Source organism: Chenopodium album, chromosome 4 (assembly GCF_948465745.1).
Source record: "Chenopodium album chromosome 4, dcCheAlbu1.1, whole genome shotgun sequence".
Lineage (NCBI taxonomy): Eukaryota > Viridiplantae > Streptophyta > Magnoliopsida > Caryophyllales > Amaranthaceae > Chenopodium > Chenopodium album.
In genome coordinates this window covers 73,235,476-73,263,015 of record NC_137837.1, presented here as the reverse complement: position 1 = coordinate 73,263,015, position 27,540 = coordinate 73,235,476, and the positions used below count along the sequence as shown (strand labels likewise).

The window sequence follows — 27,540 nt, the reverse complement described above, 5'->3', positions numbered from 1 at the left end:
CGGAAAAACAAATCAAGTAGAAAAAAAATATTCTGAATTCAATCACAAACTTATACAGAGTTAAAAAAAAATATTAATTGGAGTAGAAAAGTGGATGTAATAAGAAAGCTTGATTTTAATTCACGTCTAATCAAATGTAAGATGGACATCCTCATTTAATAAATTAGCAAAAGCTTTCAATAAATAATGAACAAAAACTTTAAAACGGTAATTAGTTAATTTTTATAGAAATTACAAGAGTGTAAATAAAAATTTAAAACAAATTGTGATTATTTAACAGTTCAAAGAAATGATATATTTTGTGATACCAAATTTTAAATTCATTTAAAAACTTTTGGAGTAATAAAAATACTACAAAAAAAATTAGTAAATGATTAATAAAATAAAATATATAAAATGTTACCTTTAATAATTGATGAAAAAATTGTTAATATGTGAGAGAAAATCTTTAAAAGGGACTAGAAAATTAAAACTTCTTAAGTGAATGTTGCGCTAGCTGCATGATGAGACGATGCTTGCACCCAATACCATTTCAAGAAATCTGAACTCGAATTAGCATAAAATAACCCATTCACATCAAAGTTAATGATAATCAATTAACCAAATATATATAAACAAGAAATTATTCATTTATATATATGTTCGACAATATATAGTAGCCACAAAAGTTATTAACTCTATTTTTATAATAATAATATAATGATACAGTACAAACTTTACACAAAAGGCCTAATTAAATATCCATATGTAATAACCTAATGCAAATTAAAATTATCAAAATTATCATTGTCTTTTATTAATTCTACAATAATGTTCAATAATATAGAACTATTGTTGAATATATTGTATACAAATATATGTACTTTATGTAAACTATATGTTTTTTTTTTTTTTTTTTTTTTTTTTTTTTTTTAAATCCCTGTTTCTGGTGAAGAAGAGAGGTTTAGGGGGGTTAATACTTGATTATCAACTAGATAATCAAGCAATTATTGCTAAACACTATAAGAGGCCCATTAATTAATTAAACACCCCCCTTGCCTCTTCTATAAATCTCTCTTCAACAACCGAAAAACTCGAAATTAATCAATATATATATACCTACATATATGATGCCTAATCAAAGTGTATAATATATATGACTAAGCTAAGTGTATAATATATACGAGTAGTAAGGCATATAATTCATGGTTAAGAATCATAAAGATATGAATAATCATCATATATATATCTTAACTATAATCAATAATAATGATTACTTAAACCGGAACTCGGAGGCAATTACGAGTACCAGTTTAATCCAGGAAGAGGATATTGTTGCCTGAACACCCCGTCGGAAAGTCCCCCTAGCATCGGTTGTTGTTGGTGCAACGGCGGTGTTGTCTGAGACGGAAGTTGGTTGAGAAGACTAGACATGGAATTGATGTTGTTGAGGTTGTTGTTGTTGTTGTTGTTGTCATGATGATCACTCCTTGCTCCACTTTCCTCGCTACTATTATTATTACCCACAATAGTAGTGTTGTTGTTGTTATTGTCGATGCTCATCTGGAGCATCGACAATCTCTTGCCAGGACTACCACCACATCCCGATTCAGGATCATTATTGTCGCCCCAGAATAGGGACGGCATAGACCTTTTGAGAGGCAACATCGGCGAGGAGGGAGCTCCATGATGATCCACCATACCATGATGTTGACTACCGCCCATTATTCCTTCAAATAAACCTTGTTGATCAACAACATGAGAAGTGTTGAGAAACGACCCGTAGTTTAAAGAGTTCGTGTTTGCCTTTGGTTGATGAAGTCCAACGTTGTTTATTGAGGTTGGATTACATGACATCGACATGGACGACGACAAACCTCCCATCATCATCATATCCTCCATGGAATCGTCTCGCTCGTGATCCATTGGCCGGGTTGTATTGTTCTTCTTGTATATTCGACATAACACCCAATCATCCAACTACAACCATGTTATTACAAAACACATCATCAACACCTTTCTCTAAAACACCACATACTTATATTATCTTTCCTTTAATAAACTAAAGAAAACATGTTAATTATTCGTGACATATAAAATATTCCTTTGTCCTTTGTTGCACATAATTAGTTCGAGTTGAATAGAATAGATTACCCGCAATGAACCGCCTTTTTTGTTATGACAAAGATCGTAACCAGGGGGTTTATTGTTGTTGGGTTTAGAAGCGTCAACCCAACGATATTCGTGCATGATCCAATTGGTCTTGACACCTCTAGGAGGTTTACCACCGTAAAACACTAGCGCCTTTTTAACACCCACTTTCTGATTACCACTGCTTAATACAGGCTTGTCTGTTCCGGTGGCTTTCCAATAACCCGATGTCGCCGCACGGTTCGGCCGTGCTCCGTTCGGGTATTTCCGATCCCTTGGGCTAAAGAAATACCACTCTTGCTCCCCAAACACGGCCTTAGCTGTTCATTAATCAAACAACATACATAATAAGTATTAACATAATTATTATTATAATAATAATAATAATAAATTAAGATTATGATTCAATCATTTATACATGATTGTTATTTATTTATATATTTATCTAAAAAAAAAGAAGAGGGAAATTACCAGGAAGTTCCCAGGGGTCGAACTTATAGAGATCAATCTCGGCTATGATGGAGACAGGAAGAGGGGTAGATTGGACTTTTCGCTTGAGATAATGAACAACGAGCTCTTCGTCGGTAGGGTGAAATCGGAATCCTGGCGGTAGATGCGGCTGCGGTGGCGGCTGTGACTGCGACTGCGACAACGTCTCTTGTGGCTCGCCACCCGCCGCCGCCACCGGTGAGTGGGTGTTATCCATGGATAATATCACAAAAATATATATATATATATATATATATATATATATATATGAACCAAACAGATTACTTGGAATTATTTGTAATCAAGTGTAATAATAATTTGGGTGATATTTTATTTTTATGGGTTTCAGGGGAGGTTGTACTTGTACTTGATAATAAGAGAGATGATGTTGAAAAGAAGAGAAAGAGAGGAGAGAAATAGCCTTAAAATGTTGGTTGGGTTGAAGTTTGGATGGCCCCATTCTTTTTTTATATGCATGACATGAGATTGTGGGTCCCACTCTTTTGTTGAGTAATGATACTCTGTGGTGGTCATTAGTGAGAAAACTAAACAATTTTATTTTATTTTTTTCTTAAATTTTATTTTACTACACCTACATCACTACCATAAAACAGGATGATTATTAGAGTATGGTTTCAAACTAATCACGTGTTTATATTACAAAGATGGATTGTTTCATTTTTTATTTTTATTCTTATTTTTTTAAAAATAATGAATAAGTAAGTATAAACATGGAAGATATAGATTAGATTCTTTACTTTATACTTCAAGCTTTATCACTGACACGTTTATTCAGAAAGCTCTGGTGATGAAAGGTGAGGTTGAGAAAATTAATATAGATTCTTCATCCATGCGATAAGATCGATTTAGGGATAGTGAGAGAAACCATTCGTGTGATGTGATTGTCTCTTAAACTTTAGTATGATTAACATCAATTTAATTTGAAACAAACAAAAGGAAATACGTTTAAAGTATAAACTAAACAAAGGTAGTAATATGTAATTTGTTTAACGGACTTGTGTGGTATACATTGGTTTATTATTCACATAACCTTTCAAAAAATATGCCAAATTATATACACTATGATGACATTGTTACATCTATGCTCTATTTTATAAGTTAACTATTGATGCATTTTATTTGCACCTAAATTATCTATAACACAATTATTTTAAACGTATTTTTTAACTTTAAAATACCTAAAGAAAAGAGAAAGTAAAATATACGAGTATTTTTTTTAGCACAAACATGCATACATGCATGTTAAGGAGAAATATTACGTTATGGCAGTACAACAAATGGCAATATTATGTTTGTTCATTCCGTACTTAATAATATGTATCTAACTATGAGTCTACGAGGGTAAGACCGAAGACATCTATAAAGGGACATTGATAATTTGATATTAGTCTTTTTTTTTTTTTTTCTCTCTCTCTCACTCACAAAGTCAATCTTCAATATTCACTAGCTGATTAGACAAGTGATTGGCAATTGATATTTAGTACTTCTAAAATGATTATATTTACTAATTTAATTATATTAATTAAAAATTTGGACTATTAGTTTAATTATACATATACCTCTTAATAAATTATTATATTTGATTTATAAATAATATATTTTTTAATGAATACCTAAATGCAAAATATAATATGGAGTAAGATGTACAAATTATCTAAAAAATTTAATATGGAGGGAAAAGATTTTAAAAGAAATTGATGGATTATTAATAACTAGCCCATGGTCGTGTTTGGGGAAAATCTGAAAAGTTAAGCGGATTGTGTTAGCTGATTGTATTAACTAATTTGACTGACTTAGGACCTGTTCACATTTACTTAATTTCAGTTCATTTCAGTCTCTAATAATCAGTTCAGTTCAGCTCCAATCAGTTCACTTCAGTTCAGCTCCTAATTATCTTCTCTCATAAAATATTCATTTCAGCTCAGTTCAGTTTAATTCAGTTCAGCTCCAATTAATTCAGTGCAATTCAGCTCAGTTCAGTAAATGTAAACAAGCCCTTATATTATTAGCTTATTGTAGAAAAGTGTTTGGTAAATAGCTACTTGTTTAAAGCTGATTGATTATGTGAAATGATCAATTCAATAAGCTAATTGTGGGGTGGGTAATTCATATACGATTTTTAATTAAATGGAGGTATAAATGTCATTTCACCATAACAATTGAATAAGATAATTGAAAAGACTTCTAAAAGGACCTTTTTGGAAAAGATCTTATTTAGTGGAATAAGCTCTTTAAATAAGTTTCCTACCAAACACCTTGAATTAGCTTATTTAATAGTCAATAAGCTAATGTTGGTCAAATAATCAAATTTTGCTCACATAATATAAGCTAGTTACCGAGCACAGTCCATATATATATATTTAATTTTTATTTATTAAGTTTTTAACAATGTTTATAAACTTGCCGACTTTCTTAGTAAAGAGGGAGCACTTACACCACACTTTTTAGTGCATGATCATGGCAAATCAATAATAGGATATGATACGAGTTGGAAAATTTTTGAAGAAATTATTAGATCTGGTGGAAGACAAAGATGTTGATATGGAGGGACAGCACAAAATTAAAGAGGAGATGGATAACTTTGACGGTTTGACCTAAGATTATATTATCGTTGCAATGTAATATTTTCATGACATAAAATTTAATATTAAATAAAATTAAGTTGTTTTAAAATTTTTGATTAATTGTATTAAGTAAAAACTTAGTTTTTTAGGAAAAAAAGAAATGTATATTAATTTCATCACAAAAATCGAACTAGTGGATAAAATAAATGTAAATCAATAAAATGGACTCGAGTATTATTTTGTAAAATTAGTTCTAGTCTAAAAATAATCACTATAACTATAAATACATTTTCAGTTAGATAAAATTAAATAGTTGAATTAAGGCCTGTTTTTGTAAAAAAAAAAAAAAAGAACAAGAAGGCCTAATTAAGTGATCAAATAAGATATAATAAATATTATAAGATGTGTGTTGAACATTGTGTAGATCTGAAAAAATAAGTTCCAATTAGATATGATAAGAAAAATTAAAATGAGTTTTGACCATCAATATTGTTTTTTTTGTGCAATTTTTATTTAATTTCGTAATTCAACTAAGTATGAAAATTACATATTAATATAACACTAACTAGAGTCAAAAGGTATTAAATGGAAATATTATGAGACAGGCAAAACACCTTAGGCACCTTCAAAAGGAATATATGCATGTAATCAAGGGACGACATAGAGAGCACTTTAAATAGGCCCCTATTATGCACACCATGTTTCCACTTATTAATTTTAGGGAACATTAGTTTTTATAAGATTTGACGAGTCTAAGTTAAGGAAAAGAAAGTTTTTAATAAGATTAATGTATGTATTGATAAGTGCTACATACTTAAGTTCAATTTAAAACTAAAATAAGTTCTAATAAAGTTTAAAGGTCTTGTTCTTTTGATCTATTTTTCACTTATGTTAGTTCATATAAGTTCAAAAGTTCAAATTGATATGCTCACGAGAAATAAATTTTGATAAGGGCGGGGTTAGTTGATTATTCAACTAGCGGCATACATGTTTTTCAAAACTTATTTTATGCTACAATGGCTAATGCGCGCGGTTCAGAGAGCTCTTTCGATTTGATCTTACGTCACAACTTTAATTGTTGGTAGCATTATTGAGGAAAATATCACTATTCTTAAGAGTTAAAAAAGACAATTAACAACATTAATGAAGGTAAATAAGTAAATGAATATTTTAGAGGATATTACAATTGTCAAACACTATTTTGTAAAAGGTATGGATATAAAATTTTTTGAACTTATTTTTCATGGAATAGGTGAAATTAAACAAGTTGAACAATTAATATTTAAAATTAGAATGGAAAGGTTATTACTTCCTTCGACTTGTAGGAAATGATTAAAGAAGGTAATTAAACTAACGAATTTGTCAAAATAATTATATCATCGATTATAGGGAAGGGCTAAATAAGATACTATGTATACATTATCATGATTAATTATTTTGTTCGTCTAGCTTTTTTTTAAATACGTAGCAAGAGGATGTGTTAATGGTGAAAGAAAATTGAGTAAGGTCCTGTTCTCTTCAGGTTAATTTTAGTTCAGCTCAATTCAGCTCCAATTATTTCAGTTTAGTTCAGCTACAATCATTTCATTTCAATTTCTAGTTTTCTTATCTTATAAACAATTCATTTTAGATCTATTCAGTTCAGTTCAACTCCAATCAGTTCAGTTAAGAGCATATTTCAATAATAGAGCAAAGCAGAGCAGCTTATCTAAACTAAGCAAAGCAATGTTGAGCAAGGCTCGACAGAACAGAGCAGAGCAAAACATAACAAATTTGTATAGAGCAGAGTAGAGCACAACAGTTCAATAAAAGATTACATTTTAGTAAATATTATAATATACGTAGTGCTACCTAATTACAAGAATTATACTACTTATTTTAGTAAATATTATAATATACGCGTACCTTAGTATATGAAATGTAATATTTTAAACTTTACAATTAAATAAAGGGTAATGTTATATATAATCCTTAGGGTTGTATATAAACATTAAATATACTCTTAAAAATTGTATAAAATTAGGAATTTGTGACAAAAATATATACGTAAATCGTGTAATTAGTGTATTTTTGTCATAATTTTATAAATTTAAACATTTTTTAAGAGTGTATTTAATGTTTATATATAACCCTAAAAGCTATGTATAACATTTTTCTTAAATAAAACATAAAAATGAATGTGATTAAAGAGAGAGCTGATACACATACAATTATTGTATGTGGTCCCTACATAAAACACCATTAGAAATTTGACACATCATTAAAAAGGGGAGAAAACTAGGATTCAAATATAAATTGAATTTAAATGGAACTTGGACCCATAATATTAGCCAATAAAAACATGACAAATTAAGGTTGTATGTAGGGATCACATACAACAATTGTATGTGTAGCCTTTACCGATTAAAGAGGTGATTAGCGCATAGACTATAGTGAGAGCTTAGGCGGTTAATGGTGTGATTCTTGGCAGCTAATATCGACACGTGGTAATGAGACAATGGGACCGCAGTCCACACAATGAAGAGACAATAGGATAGATGGATAAGTGTTTAAAAGGCCCTCAACAAATTAACCTTTCCTTTCTAAAGGTTCTTTTCTGTCTTCCTCTTTTCTTATTTATTTTATTTTTTGACAGCTGAACATTTCCTTGCTTTTTTGTTGCAAAACCGACTTCTTCCCAATCCTGGTCTGTGTTAATACAGTATTTGATGTAGCTATCAAATACTGTATTAAATTATATTTTATAATGCGTATCAAAATATTTTAGCTCCCTTTGTTCTTTTTTTTTTTTTTTTTTAATTTTATTTTAAAATCCAATTCACTTTTTATTTTAGCTATTTTAATTTTTTTTGTTTTACTCACTTTGATTTATTGATTCTGTTTTTTTTTTTTTTTTTTTTTTTTTTTTGGAGGGGCATGATTTATTGATTCTATTCATATTTAATTTAAAGACAATCTTCTAATTTTCATAATAAAAAATAATCAAATGAGATCTTAAGGCTTGTTTGACATCACATTTTGTTTTCATTATTTTATTATTTTTTCTTACAAAAAAACAAGAAATGGGAAATAAGAAAAATTAAAGGTGTTTTCACTTTTGTGTTGTAAGTGTTCAAAATTATCATGATTTTAACAAGTCGACTAATTTTTAATTCATTATATGACATATATCACATGTGATTTTAAAAAATAAAAAACCAAAAACAGAACACCACAACAATGCCAAACGAACCCTTAATTTGATTTGTTTCATTGAGTACATTTAGAAAAGATAACCACTTGTATATAATTTGTCACTTTTTTGAGGGAATATAATTTGTTACTAATAAGTAATAACTAATGCTTATAATGTAAAATGAACATTCATAAATGTGTCAAATTTAAACGTATCCAACAAAAAGAGATGGAGATAGTAGATTGTATTATATGTGAAAAATGAATGACTTTTAATTTATAAATCTAATGGTAAAAACTAAACAACTCTATCACTTGTGGCACAACTTCTACCATATGTCAAGAGGTGTAATGACTAGAGATACGGAGATCCCAAACCATAAGGAAACTTCAGTCATATAGATTAAAACTTGAGTCGTTTTTTTAAAAAAATAATATAATCACTGTAATACCGCGCATTATAAGTTGGAGATGGTGAAAATCAAACTCTCAATTTCATGATTGAGAGGAAATGGGAGCTCTAGTGCTCTACTACCGATCTTCTAGATTTTGGGACATATTAAACTTTTAAACATTTTTGAATTTTGAGTATTCGTCGATCTGTTAGTGTTGTACTTGTACTATTATTTATAAACACTTAATATATTGAAGAACAACTAGTTGGAGTTAAAATACTTATACTTTATATATGATATATCATTTTCCATAACTTTGGTAAATATCTTGCCCCAAAATAAATCCTATGACTAAATAAAAACCTATGCCAATTATCAAGTGCCCATTGCTTAGGGGCAGTGGTTGAATGGGCACTTGGTTATGAGATTAGAGGAAGATCTAAAAAATGGGTGCATCAAAATCCACTTTTTATGTGACAAATGACCTTTTGGTGTATGCCCAAATATCTGCATAAGGAATTATGCTAATGTGGGGTCATTTGCCTGGAAGATGATGAACCAGGTCCCCATTTATTGTCACTTCTTGACTTATTGTTACATAAAATATATTGGTATTGGGTCCCACATATATGGCCTTATTTATAGGCGGTTTATATCCATGAATGTTACACACACATAATCACTCACTCTCACTCTTACATCAACATTTTAATGCTTCATTAATTTGGCATTTTAACCTCCTACTTGCCTTTGTTTTTGCTCTAATTATATTATGGCCATGTATTCGATCAACAACACCTTCAATAGTTGTACTAAAAATTGACCAGGAATAATTTAATCAAGCAATCAACTTCAAATGTCATTAATTAATAAATTGACTCAATTTTAAAAAATCGATCTTTTAAAGCCATACTAACGATTCAACTCATGAATCGATATAGTGCATGACTGCATGACAATATGAACCCAATCTCTCCATCCTCATATCAATTATAAATCGCACTTAATTTTTTTTAATTTTTTTTTTTTTTTGGGCATATATTAGATGGTGGGGTATAATTAATTGGTTATGTAAGATGAACGGTTCCTTTCGATCCTTTTTGTTCTACTCGTTTCCAATTAGTATAGTTTAACATTTTCTTCTCATTTAGAATGTATCCATACTTCGTATGTGATAAAGAATTCATTTAATCTTCTTTTACTACATATTTATTTGATGGATGTGTCAACATTTATTAATTAATCATTCTTTTTCATACAAATTTTGATAAAATTATCAACTAATAGATTATCCCCATGCATGAATTCAATTTGTAATAGACTCCTAATTCAAACAACCTCGGCCCAAAAAATGTCAGTTTAAGTAGATTTTTTGGGCACAAATTTGCGACCCGACCCAAATTAATTTTATTTTTTGGTTGGGGGAACATAAAATTTCAGTGTTATTTAGTTAAATTTTTGGTCCAAAATAGCGGGTTTGAGCATAGTTTTATGGCCCAAATCTGGGCCCATACCGGCCAGAATTGGGCCGATTTTTTTGCCAAGGTTTGATTCGTGATCACGCCTATTGTGGAAATCAAACTGCTAAAACAACGGTTTGTTAAGACTTGGTCATTTGGCTTAGGAAAAATCGCAAGGCCAAAATTAAACGACTGTGTCCCACTTAAACCGTGCCAATATAGATAGTCATTACCTGCTCTTCGACCGTGAGAGGGGCGGAACAGGGCATTTTGAAAACTTGCTTGTTATTTAACTTATTTTAGATGGCTACTTTGGGTTTTTTTTGAGATTTCCCCCCTCCCTAGCTAGCCTTATATTTACTTCCTTCGTACCCTAGGGTTAAGAGGCTTATTTTAGTCATTTTTACTACTTTCTTTTCAGAATTATTTAGGTTGACATTAGTCACGTCTTAGCTTTTAGTTTAAACAAACCAGTTTAATTGCTATCCTAGTTAAATTAATCTTTAAGCTTTTCAATCACATCTTTCATGCTTTAATTTTTAGAGCTTTCTTATAATTCTTCATCAATCCTTTCCAAAAGTTTATAGTATATCTTTCTTGTTGTTCCCTTATATATATATATATATATATATAATATATGCATAATTTTTTTCAATATCAACACCCAAAGTCCCAAATCAATTCAAGAAATAAACTCATACAAGCTAAGGCAGTTTGAATAATTGATTTATAGCTCTCATAAATCATTGCATACATGCATCACCATATGTTAAATCAAGCCCATCATTAGATAGTACAAGTGTACAACATGCAAGCTTAACATAAATCTATCATACACATTCATATTTCATTTAAATTCCCACAAATTTACGGAGAAAACATATCACAAGTTCACAACCATGCAACTCAATCGCAATTTCACCGGTCCATACTTAGCAAATTTACACACATTTCAGTTTTCACATTGAGTTGAGTATAAATCAAGTGAGAAATATTTGATTAAAATTTTACTACCTCCGTTTTTTATTATTTGCAACAATTAGACATTTTTCCTCTCTACTTTATGTCAAATCGTTGCAAATAACATGAAACTAAGGTAGTATTTTAAATTACACAAATCCTGATTGGAAAAAAAAAATTACATATTTGATAAATACACATTAATACAAATCTAATAGTAATTCATTTGACATTTTTATACTCATACAATGTATAATATCTATAAAATCTTAGAAATTGTAAGTATAAAACTCCATAATTTTAATAGAAATTAAAGTTTCCAAGACCATGTAGCACATAAAATTCATGGTTTTGGAGGAAGTATTGCGCATGATCGAATGTGACGTTTTTCTTAACTCTCCTTGTGTACTTACAATCTCTTCTGATCTTCTAACAATACACTCCCTACTTTGTAACTCTTCAAACTTAGAGTCAATGAAATTAAAAATTATGTATGAAATGGATCGGAGTCATATAGGGTAGCTATCATCATTAACGACTTTGAAGTTGAGGTGATGGAGTAGAACAATAATTTGTACGTGCATGAGATTTAATTTAAATATTTTGATGAAAATTACTAGACTATTATTATGAGTATATAATCATGAATTCCATAGAAAAGTAAACCCTAAATGTGTAAAGAAAATAAGCATTTTCTACCTAGGAACGTGAATTTGTTATAAAAACATGTGGATTACATAAGCATTTAATTAGTTGAATTTATTTGATAAATATATCATAGGATGTTCTGGTATCAATCAATTTCCCTTCTCATAGTAAACCTAATTCGCCCTTTACTTTCTCTAAGTGAGAAACTAGTAATTTTGCATGTGAATGTCAACACTCTTATCCTAAAATTGGCTATATATTCTCACCTCATGATTTTCACACTAAACATGCTACTATAACACTTTCACATTCTTATATTTACCTTAAATATTTTCCTTAAGCTTTTGTTTCATGCCGGATCTAATGCTAGCCAATGAATTGCTGATAGCAGTTAATAGTACGAGAGCAAACTTATTCAAAAATCCATAAATTAGATTAGATATTAAATTTGAAAGATAGTGTATGTATCAAATAAAAGTTGCATTGATATATGGTTATCGGATTGAACACCCAATTTGAAAATCTGGCAAACAAGTATGATGATAGGTTTTGTTTTGAATGACAATCCAATAAGCTTCTATACTTCATATTTACTCGTCTGTTTCTCGTTTTTTTTTTCTTTTTTAAAAATCAAATTAAACATTGTTGTTCGAGGAAACATAAACTTACAAATGTTTACTAATTGCTATACAATTTGAGTATAAAGTATAAGTATTACAGTAATAATAAATGTAGGGTGATGTCATGTGATAATGTTAATCAGTTGTTCACTTCAGCTTAATTTTAGTTCAATTTAGTTCAGTTCAGTTCAGTTCCAATCAGTTATCAGTTCACTTCAGCTTCAATCAGTGCAGTTCAATTCAGCTCTTAATTAATTTCCTTCTCTCATAAATATTTAGTTCAGTTCAGTTCAGTTCAGCTCCAATCAGTTCAGTTCAGTTTAGTTTAGCTCCAATCAATTCAGTTCAGCTCAGTTCAGTAAATGTGAACAAGCCCTAATTTTTTTTATTAAGCTCTAACTTTATTTTTGAATTTAGCTAGATGTCATATCATACATTCAATAGCCAATTCAAAAATTCGAGTATCCAAAATTATGGATTTAGTTCATCAGGGATATCATTTTTAGTGTTATATACTCGTATTGATTATCCCATACACAAATTAGGAGATCCAACTCAGTTTTACCCCTAATAGCGGACAGTGGCATAGGATCAAAAGGCTTATTGAAGATTTGAAGGTGGTCTAGACTAGAACAATATGGAATCTTGAAAGAACTTGTTTAGTTGCTTGTCAAAATGAACTTTCCTTGAAAAAAAGTCAAAGTAGAAACCGTGTAATTTCCACGTTAACATACATGGAAAACTTGTAAGATTCATTAGTCACTAATTAGCGAAATTGCGTCCTAAAATTATCATCGGACGTAATAATTTTTTAATCCTTTTCCTTAAATACCCTTACCAATTCCTACTTTCATGCAAAAATATCTTGTAACATTTTCACCAAAAAAAATTAGTATCTTGTAACATTAGATGCGAAATGGTAAGTTTATTATCTATACTAATATATTAAAATGCGTTCCTAAAAACATTGATGTGAAACATAAGGATAAGGAGGTTTGAAACCTCAACCTCCTGTAACACATATGACTATTTAACCATCTAAGCCAGTATCAACTATGGTTTTCGTATGGAAAAGAATTTATATAAGTGCAAACCACAAATTTCAATTTAAAATAAATAAAAAAAAAAAAACTATATTCAAAGAATAACTCAATTTTGGTTTGATAATGACAATTGCAATTTTGAAAAACCTTTTAAAAAATTATCGATTGTACTTCTACAACAGTAGAACCCGGGACAACGCCCGGGGCACTCACTAGTTTCCTTCACTACAAGAATTCAGCTTATTACCGATGGCTTAAATCCATCGGTAATTATAAGGAAAACCATCGGTACTCTGTTTACCGATGGCCGCCATCGGTAAAAAGCCGTTGGTAGTCAATTCGTCGGAAAATCTAAAATTACCGATGGACAAGCCATCGGTATATAAATTACCGATGCTTTTACCATTGGTAACTACTGACGGTACGCATCGCCATTTCTAACAGATACCGATGGATTTGCACCATCGGAACCTATTACCGATGGCTAAACACCATCGGTATTATATTATTACCGATGGTTTTTGACCATCGGCAGAATTTAATATACCGATGGCATATAGCTGTCGGTAGTTTGGTAATTTTTCCGATGGCTTAAAGCCATCGGTTTTAATATAATACCGATGGTGTCTAGCCATCGGTAATAGCTTTTATAAAAATGTATTAATTAATTTACCGATGGAATTTAGCTATCGGTAATATGATTTAAAAAATGAATTTCATAATTACCGACGGCTTTTGGCCATCGGTAGTTTCTTTGTATTTAACCAGATTTCCTTCCATTTATTACCACCATAATATACCACTATATTCCTGTTTTTATTACTACCATTATCCAATTGTTAACCTGTTTTCATATCCTGCATTGCATTCAAACATACCACATCCAACATTGATATTGTATGTTGACATACTTCAATTGAACCACTTTAGTGTAAAAAGTATCTAAGTTCTTAACAATTAGATACTAACATAGTCATAAGGCCGATACTAAAAACTATCTAATAAGCTAAAAATATACTACTAATTAGTTTTCAGGTAAAGGCAAATAACAGAGGCCTATACACATGAAAAATGATGATGAGGAGTCAAAATTATCTAAGAAGCTAAAGATAGACTACTAATTAGCACCATCGTCGTCCGTTTCAGTATCGGGACGATTGAAAAATGATGATGAGGAGGCAAAAGGATTTGGCCCGTACTGCAACATTCCCTTTTTAATTTCCTCAAACCAAGCTTGTTGTCTCTTCTCCATATTGGCTCTCTCGGTGGCCAAAGCCTGCTCAATTTGTGCCTTAACTTGTGCCTGAACTCGTGCCTCCACCTCGGCATTCACTTGTGTTTGGAACTCTTCTTGGAACTGAGATTGCATAGCTTGCACCTTTTCCTGAAATAGTGTGTGTAACTGAGACACAATGGATGGTGTGTACATCTGTGAGGCACCATGTCGTCCTTGAGGAGTGTCGTAGTACAAATGATCACTCTTGCCCGGCCCAAACCTTTCACCTTTCCCCTGTTTCGGCCCCCAACAGTCTCAAAGTACACCCGATTAGGGTCGCAAGCCACTCCTTGACTACTTGATTCATCCATTTTCCTCTGGAAAGTTTCCTGCAACAAGTTTGGACGTTTAGGTAAAATTATGTCAAGAAACAATGAACTCATATTCAACACGTATCTTTTAAGTACTGGAAAATGAACACACATGGCAACTATCTTACATGCTCATATTAAACACCACATTCATGTCATATTAATTTATGTTCCTTATCACCAATCAGGTGCATCATACCAGGCCATTCAGTATAACTGCTAGCTTAATTAAAAGTGTAACAGTAAAAAAGCATAAGGGAGGGGGGCAGTAGAACAGAAAAATGATTACTAGAATGTAACGAATACACTGATCCATAAGGACCATGGCTGGGTGTTTTATGTGCGCAGGAGAAGGAGAGGTCACCCAATGAATGAGGGTCTGCCAGAGAATGTGACAGCAGGGCAGTCACCACCAAATCAGTGAAGGAGCCATTAGTTCTTGACAACTTCTATTATGTGTATATAAAGGTGCTACATCAGAGAGTTTAATTTAAGCAAGGATAACCTCTTGATTTATGTTTAATTTAAGCTAATGTCATTTATATTTACTATATATCACTTTTTTTCACTTTAATTAGCATAAACACGGCCTCTCTACTATCATGAACTATGATGTGCACTAATATATCCTTTTTTGACTATATAGATGATTTATTTTTGTGCGTTTAGTATATATGATATTCAGTCATCACGTATTGATTTGGTATACAATAACATCACAAGATCTACAAAAACTTAACACTAGCAAATCAATTGCACTATATGGACATGGCTTATCCCCTGTTACCTCCCCCCATCCCTCCCTCTGTTTCTCTCCCGCGAACTGCAATCCAAAAAAAAAGGAAAATTCATACATGAGCAATACAAAGTAATTTAAAAAAACTAGAAACAATTTGCATTCCTGTACCCACTTTCATACCGCAAACTGGTTAACACTGCTTTAAAAAAATGAAATTCAGGCATTAAGTAATGCTGTAATGACATCAAAATTTTAATAAGCTATTGACAAGTTGGATTACAATTAAACTGCTTGAGGTCTAATGTCACACACTCCCCCCTTCCCCCTCCTTTCTCTCTTTCCCCACTTACTTTGAAATAGCACAATTAAAATCACTAAAAGACTTTAAAATAGCACAATTAAAATCACTTTAAAATAGCACAATTAAAATCACTAAAAGACTTTTAAAGTCAATTGTGATCTTGAATATGAAGATTTCTTACAAAAAAATGGTTATAATTGCATAATTTCAAAAAGAAAATCAGTGACTTTTTCTTAAGATAAATGATACTGTTTTTGTTTACTTTTTCTTAAATCCTTTAAAAGATCATATGAATCTTTATTGCTTGAATTAACTTTAATACAAGTTTAAACTCATCACAGTGTTACAAAGAACAATCAAGAAAAATCTGGTAGGAGGGGCAGCAACAGGGGAATAGCAGAAGGGAATGGGGAAGTAGCAAGGTAGCAGCAGTATAAGGGAGGGGGGCAGCATAAGGGAGGGGAGCATCATAAGGGAGGGGAGCAGCATCAGAACGAACTAAAAATTGCATGAAAATAGGTCACTATAGCATGTTTACCGCAATGTGTTTGACTTTTTTACTAGCCGGAACCTGTCCTTTTCCAGGCACTTCCTTGAAGTGCGTCTTCAAGTAAAGCTCCCCAGCATTTGGGAGGACGCCGCCTTTTTCCTTAGCCTACACATAATTATCGAACACTTATAACTTGTAAGTCAAATTTATATGTTATAACAATCCATTCACGGTTTATACAAGTGGCCTTACCATCCTCTTTGCGTGTTGTGCAGCAGAAATCGAACCCTGGTAGTGAGACGCTTCAATTACATTAGACAAGGAACCACCTCTCCTGTTCTTCTTGTTTTGCTCAGATCTCTTAATGAATTCTGGATCGGTTTTTCTGGCTTCCATCATCTCCTTGTGTGCTTCGTCACTCATCCATTTAGGCTTCCTACCACCCATCTTCAAGGTGACTTGGTTGAACATGTCACGAAGTCGATATCCAGCTTTGGAGTGATACTCTTTTCTTACTTGTGCATCAAGGGCATCATCCCATTCAAACATTTTCTGTAAAGGGAAAAAACCATTAGTTAGATAATAGTTAGCAAGGAAAAAAACCATAAGTAATAGAATAACTAGCAAGGATAAGCGTACACTGAACAAATTCCACCAATGTTCCTTGGTGCCAGCATCTACTACCCCATAGTTATGCCATCCGTTCCTAAAATAGCCTTGCATGCATTGCGTGATGGCCTTAGCGATCAAACTATCGTCAAACCTTGCATTATACCATGTAAACAACAATGTAAGTTGAGCTTATTGCCATACTAATAAAAGCAGCAGCTTATACCCATACTAATAAAAACAACATTTTACCATGTAAACAACAAGGTCAAATGTATTGTTCATATGTTGATTGTTGGGCAGCAACAAAAAAATTTCATGACTTATAAAAACAACAGGGAAAGCAAGGGCAGGAAGGTCTAGACAGCAGGGCAGAAACACAACAACAACAAGGATAGCAAGGGGCAACAAGGACAATAGGGGCGGAACCACAACAACATCCCTCCCCCGACTATAAGATCAAGCTAATTCAGAAGCAAAAAGACAGCATACTAAAGCAAGAAGCAAAAAGGGTGTAAGGAGTGTGTTGTGTTGGCATTTCGGATTACCGAGTTGTAATTGTGTGCTTATATACTACTGTATGTGTTCAGCTTGTTGGATTTCATTCTTTTTTACTTGGATGTGCCTAATCAGAATTCATTAGAATCCTTTAACTGAATTTTAGAATTGATCTGAATTACCTGAATTTAATTATTAGCTGTTTAATTGAACTTAATAGCTCTTATGATCACTTCTGGGCAATTTCATTCTAAGATTGGCAGTTTCATTCGCAACCAAACTAAATCCAAGAAGACCATTAGATCTTAATTCAAATTAAGGATAAGGAGACCATAAGTTTAGCTAAGGAAAAAAGTTAAATCTAGTTAAATATAACAAAGCTTTAGTCTAAGAAGTTATGCAGGTTCTATAAAAATCATTTAAGGAAGTCATGTATATTTCTGCATTTTGGCAGGTGATCTGGTGGCATTTTAGTGCATCTTTATAAACATTTTCACTTAGGCTAGGTGATTATTATGAAGAAGGGGGGAAAGGGATTTGGTAATTTATATGCTACTGTAAATTGAGTGTGAATAAATTGCTGATCAGTCTCAGTCATAAGGCCCTTCTACTTGATTATGCTGGCAAGATTTATGGCTAGTATTGTGTCAAGGATGATATTTTGCATAACTTCAGTTCTAGAATCTGACATGAAAGAATAGTCAGAGTTCAACTTTATACTCAGTATATTCTAGTACTACTATCTGATTTACTTACCACAAACCAGTAAGGTGTAATCTCCTCTTAGCCGGTGTTTGGGAGCTCTGTCCTTGCTGACCACTCTGACTGTGTGGCTGCCGAGTCTGAGTGTGTGGCTGTCTAGTCTGACCACTCTGGCTCTGTGTCTCTGGCACTTGTGTGTTGTTCCCAAGTCCCAAATTCCCTTCTTCTTCTGACTGTGTCTCGGTGTCAGGAATCTGACTGTCTTCCAACTGTTGAGAATGGCTAATCTTGGATCGAGGCATCTTTCCAGTAGTACCACTACCTTTTTTTCCCTTCCCATTCATTGTGACCTGTACTACATTAGCATAACAAGTAGAACAATGAATTAAAACAACATGACATGCATGATTATCAATACATAAAATCGGATCTAAGTTTGAAAATAATTTACTAAAAGTCTACATAAACCATACCACATATTATCTCAAAGGTTTAATTTAATAGTTAAGCAAAAATACAAACTTTACTACATGACAAATTATAATCATAATACGTATCGGTAAGGTATGCTCTACTCCTGGCTATGCTCGAAACTTTCATCACCATCTTCACTGTTGATACCATCATCGGAACCACTATCTTCACCGTCACTATCATCAAACCAAACAAGATCATCCTCGTCCTCATCGTTGTCGGTGGATTCAAATTTTGGTTCATCGTCACTGGAGAACGGACCTTCTTCGAGAACAATCTCATCATCTGATTCATTACCAACGCCATCATTGTATGCAACGTAGTCAGGAATGTCTTGGGGTGCACATAATGTTGTAGGTGTATCGGGACTTGTTTCTTGCAGAAACTCCAAGTCAACGGGAGCATCAACGACTGATCTAGCTTTTGTTTTAATCACCGCCCACCACTGTGCACGATCTCTTTTCAAACTAGGGTAGGGTGCGTAGTACACCTGGCTAACTTGGTAAGATAACACAAAAGGGTCGTACAGTGGGTATTTTTTGTATGGTTTACATCAATGATCTTGTATTGTTCATGTATTGTCATCCCCCTGACAGAGTCCATCCACTTGCATTTGAACAATATGGTCTTATACGATCGCACGGGACCTGTGTAGACAAGCTCAATGATGTCCTCTAAAGTGCCAAAATACTGTCCACCCTCTGCATTTGTGACACATACACCATAATTCATTGTGGACTTATATCTTCCGCTGATTTCAGTTTGAAAGTTAAAACCATTGACAAACAACTGCCTCCAAGTGCGTACACGACTAAAAGGTCGCATCGACAATGCATGCAACACATCTTCAGCCGGCTTGTCATGAAGAACCTATAAAGATCCAAACGATTTAGCTAGATATGTTATAGATTTAGACTTAACCACCGTATCATAACTGAACAACCTATTACCTTATCATGAAACCAATCGGGAAATTGCTTTTCAAATTGCTGCCAGACATCTTCCCTACGCATATTAGGTCTTGATTAAAGAATGTGTTCCTCAAACTCCCTGATAGAGGAACCAAAGTTAGGATCTATTACGTAATTGTAATCTCTTTGGAAAATCTTAGAACGAATGTTAATTGTTCACCTTTCATACACATCAAGAATGTCGTTATTGGATAAGACATACAAGTGTGCCCTTTCGAGTTCCTTAGTATCAAGCCAACGCATTCGTCCTTGATTAGGAGCACGACCACAATCAACCTTGAATAGTTCTGGGATTTTGTCGTTTGGATTAGTGTTAGAATCTACCTCAGCATTTGCATTTCTACTAAGGTCTCTAGTTTTTGTATCAACTCCATCTTGGTAATAATTGGAGCAAAAGTTTGCAATTTCCTCGGTAAGGTAGGCGTTGCATATAGACCCTTCAACTCGAGCCTTGTTTCCGATTTTGCGTTTCAAATGATTCAAAAACCTACAAAGACATACTAGATTTATTACTATTGCAACAACATAGACACGTTTTCATAAATGAGTTTCTTTTACCTTTCAAATGGATACATCCATCGATATTGAACTGGACCGCCTAGTCTTGCCTCGTATGGGAGGTGGACCGGTAGGTGCTCCATTGAGTTGAAGAATGAGGGGGGGGGGGGAATTTTCTCTAGCTTGCAAATAATCTCAGCAATGTTGTTTTGCAAACGGTCCATGTCGCTATGTGTTATTGTGGAGCAACACAAGTCTCTGAAAAACTGGCCGATTTCAATTATTGCTTTCCAAACATGAGTAGGGAGCAATTCTTTGAAGGCCACTGGCAACAGTCTTTCCATGAACACATGGAAATCATGGCTTTTCAATCCGTGGAGTCTACATGTTTGCATGTCTACACACCTACTCAAATTAGAAGAGTAACCATCAGGAAATCGTAATTCCCGAATCCATTCACAAAGGACCTTCCTCTGGGGCTTTTCAAGGGCAAATGGGGCTTTCGGTTTGTACTCTTTACCTCTTTCATCAGTAACAACATGGAGTTCTGGTCTTCTGCAGTATTTTTCAATGTCTCGTCGAGCACTCACTGTGTCACAAGTTTTCTTTTTTACATCCATGACTGTGTGAATGAGTTGATCAAAAAAGTTTTTCTCAATGTGCATTACGTCCAGATTATGACGTATGAGCAAATGCTTCCAATAAGGAAGCTCCCATAGAGTGCTTTGCTTAAACCAACCTTTCTTGGCCTTTTTAAGCAATTTCAGAGCTGCAGGACCATCAGTTGCCTTCGACAAGTCCTTCACGCATTCCCATAACTCTAGGCCGGACATAATATGCGGTGGTGACCCCTTTTCAACTCTATTCTTACAAAAAGCTGTTTTGCTTTTCCGAAATGGGTGATTTGGATCAAGAAATTGACGGTGACAATCAAACCATGAAACTTTTCCACCATGATCGAGCCAGAATGCTTTGGATTTGTCTAAGCAGTACGGACAAGCCTTCTTACCAGCAGTAGACCATCCAGATAACATTCCGTATGCCGGGAAGTCGCTAATGGTCCAAAGTATGGCGCCCCGCATTGTGAAGTTCTGCTTCTTCGAAAGATCATAAGTGGTTGCCCTAACATCCCATAACTGCTTAAGTTCTTCAATGAGTGGTTGCATATAGACATCCAAGTTTCCCTTTGGGTTTTTAGGACCGGGAACTAGAAGAGACAAAAACATGAACTGCCTTTTCATACACAAAGAAGGAGGCAAGTTATATGGTGTTAGTATGACTGGCCAACAAGAATATTGGCCCCCAAACTTACCATGAGAAGCAAACCCATCGGTGCACAAACCAAGTCTCACATTTCTTGGTTCTGATGCAAATTCTGGGAAGGTCTTGTCCAAGTGTTTCCACGCATCACTGTCACAAGGATGAGCCATTGTGTTTGCAACTATAGGATTTTTTGCGTGCCATGTCATTTCATGTGAAATGTTCTTTGTTGTAAACAACCTCTGCAGCCTAGGTGTGATCGGGAAATAAATAAGCACTTTCAAGGGCACTAAACTTCCTTTTGATGTCTTCTTGTACCTTTCACAACCACACACTTTGCATTTGGATAAGTCCACATCATCCTTCCAAAACAACATGCAACCTTTTGGACAGGCATGTATTTTCTCATGTGGAAGCTCTAATCCGTTTACTACTTTCTTAACCTCGTAGAAGGTCTTTCCCATGTTGTTGTTGTCAGGAATTGCTTCATTCATCAAAGAAGCAAACCCATCCACACACCTGTGAGGCAAATTGTACTCACACTTCAAACTTGTAATTCTAGACGCCATTTCCAAAACAGACATAGTACTCCCTTCATATAAAGGACGCTCAGATTCCGTCAGCAGATTAAGGAACTTCTTAGCTTGGGGGCTTGGTTCTTCCTCCTCAACATGACTCTCGTCTCCGACACCCATGTTAGGTGGGTCATTCCCAAAGGCATCCAATACCATTTCATTGTATGGATTAGGTTGTGGGGGTGGGATGCCAGGAAAACCTTCACCTTGACACATCCATTCATAATAGTCTGGAACAAAACCCTTGCTATACAAGTGCACTTTGACAGTCTCCGAATCATGTAGCTGTCGGTTTTTACATATGACACAAGGGCATCTAACCTCGTCAACTTTACTACTCTCCGGATTATCTTTACAAAACTGAATGAATTCATCAACCCCTTTCACGAACTCCTGTCTAATGTTTCGGCCATCAAGCCTTTCATACATCCAGCTACGCTCTGTTCGTTTCATTATTGCAATTCTACACATCTCACCCAAATGATCACAATATTCAATCCAAATAAAATACTTATGGTTTTTGATACATTAAAGCAATAAATGAAGTTAATATGAATGATGTCCAAGGGTCCTTATCTCTCCAACCTAACCCATCTTTGGATGTGTATACTTATATGTGTACCCAGAGAACAAATTTGGGAAACAAAGCAATGATGTATACTTCTATGTGTACCCAGAGAACAAATTTGGGAAACAAAGCAATGATGTATACTTCTATGTGTACCCAGAGAACAAATTTGGGAAACACGTATCCTGAATTTTACATAGACTAAAAAACAGGTCACCACTTAAGTGAGATTAAGTGTCTTACAACAGTCCCTATCGGGACAATTCAAGCAATAAACCTAATGTGTATGACTTGAACGGATATCTAGGTAAATCATGATGCAGTTGTGAGACATGTACATGTTACATCCATACACAAAATTATAAACCATAACACGATTATTCACATTTCATTGCATATACTAAGTCATATAAATTAATAAATCATTTTAAAAATATGCACTTATTTCACAACAAAATAAATTTTCATTCATTGTAGAAACATATATTTTTTAATTTCCATATATGGTACTAACAACCAAATAACAAGCTACTAACATATTAATATATAAAATGCTAAATACAAGCTAACAACAGTCTACTAACATGGTACTAACAAGCGAATAACAAGCTACTAACAAGCTAATTAAAAATGCAAATAACAAGCTACTAACATATAATTTTTTATAAAAAAAATTAAATGATCTAATAACATAAATTACACAAAATTAAGTTATTATTATAAAAAATAAAATTGAATTGGAAGTACAAACTAGTGTAAATAGATTAAGGGAGTTGTAATACAAAAAGTTAGGGTTTTGACAATTGTTATTGAAAATTAAACAAATTACTCACCTATAGGAAGAGATCGTCGGTAAAGTTGATGCTAGGTTGTCAAAACTGTTAAGATTTATGAACCGTCGGTAAATAATCGAGCATAATGTCATAATTAACAAAAATAATGAAGTTTAAACTACTTACAACTTCACAACGGTTTGCAGCCGACGGAATGTGGAGAGTTAGATGCGTCGCCGGACGGTTGCGTCGCCGGAGGCTGAGCAATCGAACTGCCGTCGCCCTAAACACTTTCTCTCTCTTGGGTTTTAATTTCAGTTTCGAACTGATGAAATGAATTGGGGATTTTTTTTTTTTAATATACTGTACATATTACCGATGGCATTACCGATGGTAAGAAGCCATCGGTAAAATTATAATATTTTTATATTAAAATCACCGATGGAACTTACCATCGGTAAAACAGGGAGGTTTTATTTTTTTTCGTATTTTTTTTACGATGGATTGATACCATCGGAAATAATTTACCGATAGTATAGCCATTGGTAAACCAAAAAAACCCCGATGGTTACTTTAACCATCGGAAAATTAATTAAATACCGATGCTTATTTGCGGCCGTCGGTGATTGCCATCGGTAAATAGCGTTTTTCTAGTAGTGCTTGTTATCAGAATGTCGTCATGCAGTCAATAGTAATATACTATTATACTGCAATATTTTCAATTAAATTGTTAATTAATTAGTGAGCTAAGGGAATTTTTGAGTTCAGAACTCATAATCAATCTGCCATCATGTCAATTAAAAATTAGTCGACTTACTTAGCTCGAATCATAAACTTTGTGTCAAGTAAACGTTACTCGGTTTAGTCGGATTAATAGCATGTCAATACATATAGAATTAGGTCTAAATTTGAATCATATTCTATTGGGTCGGGGCTTTCATGGTTGCATTAAGGTGCGTGACTAGCTGGTGTTTAGGGTGTAACTATTAAAGAACTGTCTCAACCAAAAGATGAAGCTGATGGTTGAGATCCATGAATATATGTTATACTCTATCACTTAAATTATTCAGGTTAATTTAAAATGGAATGATCTTGTTGGTCGAGATTGGCTTGTTATAGAGTAAACCAAAAGAAAAAAAAAAAAAAAAAAAAAAAAAAATCAACATGCATTATTAAACGTACCATATCATGCATTATTAAACGTACCATATCACTTGAACATTTAAATTGTGTTACAAATGGGTTTAGCCAAGATCGAGGATCATATTATGAAGGGAAAAGTCCAATATAAAATATTGCTATCCATCATTATTCTGATTGTGTGACCAATAATAATATCCGAAAGTGATGTTTTACTCCTAAACTAAGTCTATAGTATCCCAATCTAGTTCATGAAATGGGTATAGTCCACTTTTAATAGTAATTAAAGTTGGGTGTTTAATTATGTAAGATTAGTACTTCACAACAATGTATTAATTTATGGTCACCTAACTTTACATATCTATTTTATTTTTTAAAAATTGTTACATTTTTTTGCTTATTCATTAAACTAAGCGTGTAATATAAAGTCTATGGTTAAATCTTAAATGAACTTAATTAGTTTAATTGTATGTTCATATGTTGGTAGGAAAACTTATGCCTTCAACAACCATTACAAGCGATATACAAATAATTTCCAAAAATTAATTAACTAATACTTCCATAATTATACAATTTGGTCGCAATTATAACTTTGTTAATGTACAAATAATTTTTAGGCGGTCTATTAGGTTTGACTTCATGCACCATAGTTCCTAGGGTAGCCTTAGCCTTTAATTTAGTGATTTTTTCAACAAAAATATTAGCAAACGAAAAAGAGATAAATAATAACTAGAGATATTAAAAATGGTTAGTCCAAAAATCATGCGAGATGAAAGGCATACTTCCTTATTGTTATAACTGCTTTGGACGAGTCGCAATTTGCATGACATATAGCTTTGCTTTTTGAAAGCTGATATTGAACACAAATCTATAACACAATGCAAGATTTTAAAGTTTTTGTGTGAATAGACGAGTTAGTTTAGTTGGTATAGTTTTCGATGAAATCATCAGAATATCCATCGAACAATTGAAACATACTTGTACTTGTTCGTTACTAGATATAATCATAAGAGAATATGGCTTCTCCTAGTAAATTTCTAGTGATTGTCGATCTTGATGCGTGTTTAAGAACCACGTACACGGGGTATATGTAACAACCAATAAATTTCACTTTCGAAATTCATCAAATTGGTAAAACTTGACAAATCCAATAAATGGGGACCTAAGAGCATGGCTTTGTTTTGCCATTTGAAGTAAGATTAGATCCATTAGAGTGAAGGGTTACTTTCATTATCACCTGTTTTCTTTGATAAATTCAGGGGCTTGACGAAGACTAATACTTTTCATTTGTGTGATCACGAATGACTCACATCTGCCCTGATTTGGGCTTAATATGTCAAGCTAATACATTGCATGCGTTGTTGTTGCAACGATAAAATAACTAAAAGGACCGAACATTTTCGAGGACCACACTAATTATGTTCCCTATAGTACTCGATTTGTTTTTGATGTACAAATAATCATAAGGTGTATGTGTAGTTGCTCTGTATATAAAAAGATTTAATTTTAAAGGGACTACTATTAGGACCTTACGGATTAAGTTGGTTGGGATAACACATGCACTTTCATAGCTAACTATGTGATTAGCTTGAACATATATGTTTTTATTTTAGTTAGATTTTATATTTTTTTTATCACATATTTAAATGTTTGATCAAAAGGCAGTCTGTTAATTCGGATGATATACTACAAGAGGGGGGTGAATTGTAGTATGTCCCTAGTGCCTACTTTTCGCGGAATATATAAAACTGATTGCTGTTAGGAACTTAGACAATGCAAAGCGGATTTTACGAGGAAACCATCCAGGGCCCAACTGGAAGTAAAACCTCGACCCTAGCTTAGGGATTTCAAGCCAAACCAATTCACTATAATAGGGCAAACACCAAGTTACAAACCTATTAAGTGACAGACCTTTACTCACAAGTTCCTGACTAAACTTGCTACACGATAAGACCCTATCTTACCCAATCTAATTCCCAAACTTAGATTCACTCAGCACTCCCAAAGTGCCTACACTCGGCCTCTCACTAGAAGCTCATTCGGCTTCACCCTAGAAGCTCACACATTGCACTCTTACAATACAATATTATAAAAACGAGAATCCTTACGAACTCTCACACCCCAATACATAAAACACTCAAAACCCTTTTTCCCAATTACAAGCTCTTACAGAATAACTCTAAATACATATCAATTAATAAAGAGATAAAACTAATATGCTGGACACTTCAAGATCTGTCTGGAACTTACTGGACGAACTGTAACTGGAACCTAACTTCGACCTGGAGGTTTGACTTAGCTTCGTGGTGAAGGATGAAACCATTAAGCACGACCACTAAGCTTCATCAGCCTCAACTTTGAATGAATACATATGAGCATATTTATAGTACACCCAAATTATTCTTTTCATAAAAGATAAGTTTTATTAAAAGATAGAAATAAAAGATATTTTTCAAAAATAAGTTTTCCAAAAATATATCTTTTGTTAAGAATATATTCTATCAATAATAATGAGATATATTTACCATAAAATCAGATTTTATCTAAATCTTATATTTTTCAAATATACTAATATATCTTTTAACAAAATATATACTTACCATATCTTTTTAACAAAAGATATACTTGCCATATCTTTTTATAAAAGATATACTTACCATATCTTTTTACAAAAGATATAATTACCGTATCTTTTAACAAAAAATATACTTGCCATAAAATTAGATTTTATTTAAACTTATTTTACTGAAAATATTTTCCAAAAATAACTTATCTTTTTCCAAAAGGGATTTATTAGAAAATAAATATTTTTATTCTGTAAAACCAAATCCCTAAAAGATATGCACGTATT

At 33.0% G+C, this 27,540-nt stretch overlaps 2 protein-coding genes across 2 annotated transcripts; both read right to left on the bottom strand.

The window, feature by feature from the left end:
• Positions 1–662: 662 nt before the first annotated feature.
• LOC145627242 (NAC transcription factor 56-like) lies at positions 663–3,041 on the bottom strand. The gene is made up of 3 exons (XM_081679632.1): positions 2,602–3,041; positions 2,134–2,450; positions 663–1,959 (listed from the first exon to the last, which is right to left on the bottom strand). The coding sequence occupies exons 1-3, from the start codon at positions 2,834–2,836 to the stop codon at positions 1,279–1,281; spliced, it is 1,233 nt and encodes a 410-aa protein (XP_081535758.1). The 5' UTR covers positions 2,837–3,041; the 3' UTR covers positions 663–1,278.
• Positions 3,042–20,031: 16,990 nt separating this feature from the next.
• On the bottom strand, positions 20,032–22,661 carry LOC145628126 (uncharacterized). Its single transcript, XM_081680443.1, has 2 exons — positions 20,434–22,661; positions 20,032–20,362 (listed from the first exon to the last, which is right to left on the bottom strand). The coding sequence occupies exons 1-2, from the start codon at positions 22,659–22,661 to the stop codon at positions 20,032–20,034; spliced, it is 2,559 nt and encodes an 852-aa protein (XP_081536569.1).
• Between the last annotated feature and the right edge of the window lie 4,879 nt (positions 22,662–27,540).

Excerpts from the sequence above, each read along its gene's own strand:
- LOC145627242 (XM_081679632.1), bottom strand. The coding sequence starts at position 2,836 with ATGGATAACACCCACTCACCGGTGGCGGCGGCGGGTGGCGAGCCACAA. Across the intron at positions 2,451-2,601 it reads CGACCCCTGGGAACTTCCTG|CTAAGGCCGTGTTTGGGGAG; the intron begins GTAATTTCCCTC and ends ATTAATGAACAG. Across the intron at positions 1,960-2,133 it reads AAAAAGGCGGTTCATTGCGG|TTGGATGATTGGGTGTTATG; the intron begins GTAATCTATTCT and ends ACATGGTTGTAG.
- LOC145628126 (XM_081680443.1), bottom strand. The coding sequence starts at position 22,661 with ATGAAACGAACAGAGCGTAGCTGGATGTATGAAAGGCTTGATGGCCGA. Across the intron at positions 20,363-20,433 it reads TGGATGTATCCATTTGAAAG|GTTTTTGAATCATTTGAAAC; the intron begins GTAAAAGAAACT and ends ATGTCTTTGTAG.